Consider the following 8,919-nt stretch of genomic DNA (forward strand, 5'->3'; position numbering starts at 1 on the left):
TAATGATATGCATGCTGAAGTGTTTAGGGTCAAGTACACTGATGTCCCCAACTTTAAACTGCATCACAAATAAGATGGATTAATACACTGATGGATAGAGAGATGGATAGATGCAAAAGTAGTAAGTGTAAATTGTAGAATCTAAGTAGTGGGTAGATGAGTGTTTACTATCTAGTTTTTTTAGCTTTTTTTTTCTTTGAAAATATACATAACGAAATGTCAGGGAAAATATTCCTAGAATTGAAATGAAGCTGACCAAAATTAGGCTTCTGGGTCCATGTGTGAGCTGGCAAACAGACCCCATCCTGCTTAAGGCAATATTACCTACAGCCACGGTTCCCCAAAAGTTTAACTTACTATACCAATAAACCACTTTGCTGGCTATTAAAAAGTCCCCCAAAGATGTGTGTTCATGCACACCTAAATATTTTTCACACTTTTCAAAATGAGATTCACACAAGGCAAGTGTAAAGGCAAGTGAGTTTTTTCAAATGTGACTAGGGCTAACAAACTCTTTATCAGATTGTCACATTTTCAAAAGTATCTTCTTTTGGCTTATAAATTCTTCAAACTCTGCATATAAATATACTAGAGCACAAGGCTCATGTTTTACTGTTGTGGGATTGGTTTCTTAGTGTCAAAAATGTCAAAACCATAATATAGGGCTTCCCTGGGACACGGGTTTGATCCCTGGTCCGGGAAGATCCCACATGCCGCGGAGCAACTAAGCCCATGGGCCACAACTACTGAGCCTGCGCTCTAGAGCCTGCGAGCCCCAACTACTGAAGCCAGTGAGCCCCAACTACTGAAGCCCGCGTGCCCAGAGACCGTGCTCCACAACAAGAGAAGCCACCACAGTGAGAAGCCCGCACACAGCAACGAAGACCCGATGCAGCCAAAAATAAATAAATAAATTTATTTATTTATTTATTTAAAAAACCCCACAATATAAAATTATCGAGGATGTGAAAAATAACTAATAATTTAAGCAATTAATGAATAACTAGGGAACAATATGTGTTTTTTACTTCCATTGTGTTATAACAGGAAATGGCAGAATCTGTGTATAATGCAATTGATTACAGATCTGTATATTGAAATGCAATCGATTACAGATTTTAAAAGGAAAAGCTCATGGTCAACGAAAACTGTACCTCTCCTGCTGGTACTCAGTCCTACAGTAGGTACACTTCACAACAGGGTGTGCAATCCGACATTCCTGAAATGAAATGAGGATATGATTTTAAAAGGCAGTCAGAAATGGAAAGTCTTCAGTAGGAGGCAGAAGACCTGGGTACTATTCCAAGCATAGCCACTGTGCTTGAGTGAGTCACTTAAACTTTCTGGGACTAATTTTTTTTGTCTGTAAAACTGGCACCACCACCCTGCATTGATGTGGGAGTTAAGTAAGAATTTATACGGAACTAGTCATAAATTGTAAAACAAAGGTATGAATAAGCCTCAGCCCTAGGGAATAAGAAGCCCTGGATTCTAGTCCAGTTCTGCCTCCGCCACTGTGTGATTTTTGAGCAGGTTCACTTGTGAAACCAAAGTACTGAATTAAAATCATTATTGCTTACATATATAAAACTCCCTTAAAATCAATAAATATATACATATACAAACATATAATCAAATATGTATTTTTTTAAGGCCAAAAAGGCATTCAGACATTTGACTTTTTGAGTTCTCTCATACCTAGTAAACAAAAGAGACAAAGTCATGGCCACTGAAAGCATTGATGACACACAATTATGAGTTAGCCATACCAGAGATACAAACTCTGGATTATCTGGAGATATCTCAACATCACTCTCCAGCCGGCTTGGTGACTTTTAACTGTCGCTTCACAGCACCTCTATTCATTTAAATAGGCAAAGCAAGATGAAGCAACTTAAAAGAAAAAAAGAGAACTTGGACCTTCAGGGGTAAAAACTGATCAGCAGCTGGTTACGGCGAGGACAGAAGGTCACTAACTAGAAGCTGAAATATCATCCTTTTGCTTCGTGCGTTTGACTGTGGGGCTTTATTATAAAGCCTGGCTACCTCCGACTCTAGGACTGGCTGAAAAGTGCCCGTGAAGCTCCCAGTTCGATACGATCGTCCCAGACAGCACCCAACTCTGGAGTTCTGTCCCAGGCGGGGCAGGAGGTCCCTAAGCTTGAAACCCGGCAGACCCCGCCGCGGGAGGAAGCCAGCCCAAAAGGGATCTCCGCCGCGGCTGGTCGAGGGCGAGCGGGGGACCAGCTGTCCCCTCCCCCGACCTCACGGGGTCCGAGAACAATCCCTCTCTGTTGCTAAGCACCCGGACACGCCGGCCGCTGGGGCCTGGACACGGCCCGGGTCTCCCCCACGTGCCCCGCCAGCCCCCGGCGGAGCGGGTGCGGTTCCGCAGCTAGGCGGGCCTGCCACGCCCTGCCCGGGGGACCCCGCCGGGCGTCCCCACAGAACCGGGAGCTCCGGGCCGCGCCTCCAGCGTCCCAGTTCCCGGCTGCCGCCCCAGCCCGCGCACCTTGCACAGCTGCTGCCCCTGAGACAGCGCCTCGAAGGGGAAGCGCTGGTGGCACTTGGTGCAGGCGTAGAGCGCCGCCATGTCCGGCCCGGGCCGTGCTCACAACCCTACCGGCCCGGCCCGCCGCTTTATCTGACAGTCTGAAGCACAACCTGGCGGCGGCAGGCTGCGGGCTGCGGCAGGCGGGCGGGTTCTCGGGTGCGGGCGGACCAGGGCTGGCGCGGCGGCGCTGGACGCCCGTTCACTGGTTCATTTTGACGTCTATCAAGGAGGAAGGGGCGGAACACGGAGCTTCTTACGACTCTGATTCGGTCTGGACTGGAGTACGCCACTTATGACGCGCGCGGCCTCGATTATGTAAAGCGCAGTCACGAGGGGGCGCCGCTGGGAGGGAAGGTCTCCCGCGGGGGACTCTGAAGTGCCTAGGCTCCTCCCACTTCGCTCTCTGTTCCCGCCCTCGCTCCTCCTCTCTCAGCAGCTGGAGCCACCGTGCTTCTCGCGATATCTCCACGGAGTTGTGATGTTTTGGTTTCCATGGAGTTGCCCTCTCGCAGCTGGTTGAGCCGAGCGCGGTGCATTGTTGAACTAGAACTCGGCCGCCACCCCGAGCCTGAAGAAGATGGGGGCTTCTGAGAAAACGCCTCCAACGTCGGGGTAGGAGGGGCCCGCACAGCCCTCTCACTCGAGGGAGGAGAGGAAACGTGAGAGGCAACTTAGAGGGATGCCTTTTGTCTGAGATCCCTAAAAAAGAGGGACCTCCAGGGTCCCTGACTTCCAGAGAGAAAGAAAGAAGCCCCAGAGAGAGCACCCCTATTTTGTGGAAGAGGGGTGCTAGAGTGATGACAGCTTCTCCCGGAAGGAGAAGACGGGTACTAAGGCGAGGCCCTCCACCCCTGAGAGTACTCGTGCCCAGGAGGCCCACTCTGAGTGGGATGCAATTGGCCTGAGGACTGCTTCCTACTGTGCCTAATCCAGCTGCACCCTCAGCTTCTCTGTCGAACAACTCCCTGGCATTTCCTGGTTAGGTCCGGCCACAGGAAGGCAAGCCACACCCTCCCAGCTACTCTGCCTCTTTTCAGGTCCCAGCATGGTGCGTCTAGGGGCTGTCCAAGGAATTACAAACTTCTTGTTGAGGCTTTGGCAAAGCTTCCGGCAGTGCTGACCTTTCCAGGTCTCTGCCCTATAACCGCTCTTACTTTTTTTTTTTTTTTTTTTTTTTTACGGTACGCGGACCTCTCACCGTTGTGACCTCTCTCGTTGCGGAGCACAGGCTCCGGACGCGCAGGCTCAGCGGCCCGCGCGGCTCGCGGGCCCAGCCGCTCCGCGGCATGTGGGATCCTCCCAGACCGGGGCACGAACCCGTATCCCCTGCATCAGCAGGCGGACTCTCAACCACTGCGCCACCAGGGAAGACCCTGCTCTTACTTTTGACTCTGCTCGCCTGAGCGATGCTAATTGCAGTTTTACCTAAACGTGCGTTTTTTAACAACCGAGGGCGCATTTATGGCTTATAAATCCGTGCACACCCCCCCCAATTTACTCTCTTTGATACCCAAATCCAGCCCCCTACTTGTGACTTTGCCCAAGGACCTGTATTAATCAAAGATTTAGACTCTGGGGTCAGAAAACAAAGGTTCAAAAATCACTTCTCCACTTCTGCTAGCTAGGTAACCTTGAACTTCTGAACTTCTCACTATAGCTGAATTTCTCAGAGCCTCTTTCCTCAATTGTACAATTGGGTCATTGTGGGGATCAAAAACAGTAAGTACATGGAGGGTAATGGGAAACTGCTTCCTGGATAAGGGGTTTTACTTTGGAATGATGGAAAGGTTTTGGAACTAGATAGATGGTTGCACAGCATTGTGAATGTACTAACTGCCACTGAATTGTTCACTTTAAAATGATGAATTTTATATTATATGAATTTCACCTCAAATTATTTTTTTAAAAAAAAGGATGCAGGGAATTCCCTGGCAGTCCAGTGGTTTGGATTCTGCGCTGCCACTGCAGGGGGGCCTGGGTTCGATCCCTGGTTGGGGAGCTAAGATCCTGCAAGCCGCCACGTGGCTCAGCCAAAATAAATAAATAAACAATTTAATTTTAAAAAGTTTTAAAAAGATGCAGGTTTGGGAGCCAGACTGCCTGGCTTTGAATCCCAATTCTATCACTTATAAGTTGTATGATTTTGGGCATATTAAAAACAAACAAACAAGAAACAGTACATGGAACTTGGTACACTAAATAAATGCTATTAGGAGAAACTGAATTTCTTCTAGGGAGATGCTGGTGCCATCGATCATGGAAACACAGCCTCCTCTCTGCTCACATGCATACTCCACACTGGGGTATGGGCCCCTCTATGTTTCTACTGCCTCCAGTTCTGGTCTCTATTATTTACCAGTTTTGCAATTACCTATCTACTTCTTTTTCATCCATCAGATTATGGCATTATGGAACAGAAAGACCATATCTGGGTCCTCTGTATCCTATTCACCCAGTGCAGGGCTAATTAACCCATTCATTCAACAAATATTTACATATTTACTATGTGCCAGGGTCTGGCTTAGGCACTGGGGATACGCTGGTGTGTAAAACAGATGTGATCCCTGCCCTTGTGAAGCCAACAGTCTAGTGGCAAAGACAGTTAAATAGCAAAGACTATGAACGAATAAACATGCTGCAGGGATAAACAACAAAGTTGGGATAGGGAGAAGGTAGGGGGAGTCACTTGGGTAGAGAGAAGGCCAGGGGATGCCAAGGCCTGAAGGTTGAGAAGGACTTAGACAAGAATGTTCTGGGCAGAGGGAAAGGTGATGACCTTGAGGTGGAATATTTCTTGGCATCTTCAAGAAATGGAGGAGAGGCCAGTATAGCTGGGGCTTAGTTGGACAGAGGGCAAGTGGAGAGGTTGGCAGGAGTCAGCAGGGGCCAGATGTGCAAAGCCTGTAGACCCTGATGCGCATATGATTTTTTTTTCAAAGTACAGCGTATGAAGTATAATGGGAAAGAAGCCATAGGCAGTTTTTAAGCAGTCAAGTGACAGATATAAATTTTTTTAACAATTTACTTGGCTGCTACGAGGAGAATAGACTGTAGGGGGCCAGCATAAATGCACAGAGCTCAGTGAGAAGGCTATTGCAGTCATCCAGGTGAGAGGTGATGATGACAAGTTTGCAGTGGAGAGAAGTGGAAAGAGTCAGGATATATTTTGAAGATAGAGTCAACAGGACTTAGGGGTGGAGTGGATTTAGGGGGTGGTGAGGGAAAGAAAGAAATTATGGTCTATGTGCCCAGCTGTGTGCAGATGATGGTATCATTTCCAGCAAAAGGGAAGACTAGAAGGACGGGTTTCAGAGACAAAACCAAGAGTTTTATTTCTTTGCTTTTTTTTTTGGCCACGCCACGTGGCTTCTGGGATCTTAGTTCTCCGATCAGGGATCAAACCTGGGCCCCTGGCAGTGGGAGCATGAAGTCCTAACCACTGGACAACCAGGGAATTCCCAAGAGTTTTATTTTTGACATAGTAAGTTCTAAATGCCTATGGGACCTCCAGAGGGAGACATTATGTAGGTGGCGGCTCTAGTCTGTATATCTCTTAGAGGAGAGGTCTGGGATGAAGAGAGTTTCGGGGGAAATGATCAGCATATATGCCCTGAGACTGGACGATATTACCTTGGAAGCCTAGAGAGAGAAGATAGCAGTGCCCCTTCCTGAGTCAAGAGAAAGTCCATCCAACAGAGATCTTGTCATGAGGAGATGCCTGCAAAGTAGCCATGAGCAAGAGAGTTCAGAGAGGAGAGTAGTTTCACAGAAGCCAAGAGAAGAGCAGGAGACATCAGTCAACAGTGGCATCAGCTACTGAGAGACTAAAGTGATGACAGTGACTGATGTTTCCTGAACTGCTCTGAACACACACCTGTTTGCTGAATGTCTAGCCTGTCAAACCTTATCCCTCCTTCCCTTTATGAAGTTTCCATGTGTCTTTGGCAACAGCAGTTGGGCGTGTCCCTGCGGGAACAGTAGGAAAAAAGGGTATTTCTAGCAGGATTGTTCATGGTAGCAAAAGAAAAGGGGGACAAAAAGGGAATAGCCATGGACAGAATAATGGATGACTGAACTGTGCTGTGCTTAGAGTATCGTGGAAGTACACAGAGGGAACACTTAGCTTCAACGGGGTCAGCTCTCCCAGAGTGTCACTGCTTGCCTCCTGTTCACAATCTCCAGAAAAATCTTCAAGCTAAGGAGGATGGTATAGGTCCAGGGTGGAAGGGGGGAGTTGATAAAAATCGAAACTGCCTTCTATTGGCAAGTGTAAATTCTTGATCTGCAATCTCAGAAATAAAACTTTAAAAAACTGAATTCAGACAGTCCTGCAGCCTGTGGAACAAAAACCACAGTCACAGAAAGATAGACAAGATCAAAAGGCAGAGGGCTATGTACCAGATGAAGGAACAAGATAAAAACCCCAGAAAAACAACTAAATGAAGTGGAGATAGGCAACCTTACAGAAAAATAATTCAGAATAATGATAGTGAAGATGATCCAGGACCTCGGAAAAAGAATGGGGGCAAAGATTGAGAAAATGCCAGAAATGTTTAACAAAGACCTAGAAGAATTAAAGAACAAACAAACAGAGACGAACAATACAATAACTGAAATGAAAACTACACTAGAAGGAATCAATAGCAGAATAACTGAGGAGGAGAACGGATAAGTGACCTGGAAGTCAGAATGGTGGAATTCACTGCTGTGGAACAGAATAAAGAAAAAAGAATGAAAAGAAATGAAGACAGCCTAAGAGACCTCTGGGACAACATTAAACGCAACATCATTCACATTATAGGGGTCCCAGAAGGAGAAGAGAGAGAGAAAGGACCAGAGAAAATAGTTGAAGACATTATAGTGAAAAACTTCCCTAACATGGAAAAGGAAGTAGCCACCCAAATCCAGGAAGCACAGTGAGTCTCATACAGGATAAACCCAAGGAGAAACACGCCAAGACACATAGTAATCAAACTGGCAAAAATTAAAGACTAAGAAAAATTATTGAAAGCAGAAAAGGAAAAATGAAAAATAATGTATAAGGAAACTCCCATAAGGTTAACAGCTGATTTCTCAGCAGAAACTTGACAAGCCAGAAGGGAGTGGCATGATATACTTAAAGTGATGAAAGGGATGAACTTACACCCAAGATTACTCTACCCGGCAAGGATCTCATTCAGATTTGATGGAGAAATCAAAAGCTTTACAGACAAGCAAAAGCTAAGAGAATTCAGCACCACCAAACCAGCTCTATAACAAATGCTAAAGGAACTTCTCTAAGTGGGAAACACTAGAGAAGAAAAGGATCTACAAAAACAAACCCAAAACAATTAAGAAAATGGTTATAGGAACATACATATCGATAATTACCTTAAACGTGAATGGATTAAATGCTCCAACCGAAAGACACAGGCTTGCTGAATGGATACAAAAACAAGACCCATATATACGCTGTCTACAAGAGACCCACTTCAGACCTAGGGACACATACAGACTGAAAGTGAGGGGATGGAAAAAGATATTCCATGCAAATGGAAATCAAAAGAAAGCTGGAGTAGCAATACTCATATCAGATAAAATAGACTTTAAAATAAAGAATGTTACAAGAGACAAGGAAGGACACTACATAATCATCAAGGGATCAATCAAAGAAGAAGATATAACAATTATAAATCTATATGCACCCAACATAAGAGCACCTCAATACATAAGGCAACTGCTAACAGCTAAAAAGGAGGAAATTGACAGTAACACAATAATAGTGGGGGATTTAACACCTCACTTACACCAATGGACAGATCATCCAAAATGAAAATAAATAAGGAAACACAAATTTTAAATGACACAATACACCAGATAGGTTTAATTGATATTTATAGGACATTCCATCCAAAAACAGCAGATTACACTTTCTTCTCAAGTGCGCATGGAACATTCTCCAGGATAGATCACATCTTGGGTCACAAATCAAGCCTCAGTAAATTTAAGAATACTGAAATCATATCAAGCATCTTTTCTGACCACAACGCTATGAAATTAGAAATGAATTACAGGGAAATAAACGTAAAAAACACAAACACATGGGGGCTAAACAATACGTTACAAAACAACCAAGAGATCACTGAAGAAATCAAACAGGAAATCAAAAAATACCTAGAGACAAATGACAATGAAAACACGATGATCCAAAACCTATGGGATGCAGCAAAAGCAGTTCTAAGAGGGAAGTTTATAGCTCTACAAGCCTACCTCAAGAAACAAGAAAAATCTCAAGTAAACAATCTAACCTTACACCTAAAGGAACTAGAGAAAGAAGAACAAACAAAACCCAAAGTTAGCAGAAGGAGAGAAATCATCAAGATCAG

The 8,919-nt window shown here is 45.2% G+C and overlaps 1 protein-coding gene across 3 annotated transcripts in view; it reads right to left on the minus strand.

Moving 5' to 3' along the window:
• FAM76A (family with sequence similarity 76 member A) overlaps positions 1 to 2,806 on the minus strand; it is a 28,147-nt gene extending 25,341 nt beyond the window's left edge. The window contains exons 1-2 of one of the 3 annotated variants that reach the window (XR_016388154.1): positions 2,513 to 2,800; positions 1,155 to 1,219 (exon numbers count right to left, since the gene is read on the minus strand). Coding sequence is in view for 2 of the 3 variants with exons in the window: in XM_022551957.2 (XP_022407665.1) it covers positions 1,155 to 1,219; positions 2,513 to 2,593 (146 nt within the window). In the remaining variant the exon portion in view is untranslated. Of the gene's footprint in view, positions 1 to 1,154; positions 1,220 to 2,512 lie in introns of all 3 variants that reach the window. The other 2 variants (XM_022551957.2, XM_022551956.2) reach the window with 2 other exon arrangements.
• Between the last annotated feature and the right edge of the window lie 6,113 nt (positions 2,807 to 8,919).

Source organism: Delphinapterus leucas, chromosome 1 (genome assembly GCF_059928025.1).
Source record: "Delphinapterus leucas isolate spDelLeu-1000000601 "Yukka" chromosome 1, BTC_Dleu_Yukka2, whole genome shotgun sequence".
Classification (NCBI taxonomy): domain Eukaryota; kingdom Metazoa; phylum Chordata; class Mammalia; order Artiodactyla; family Monodontidae; genus Delphinapterus; species Delphinapterus leucas.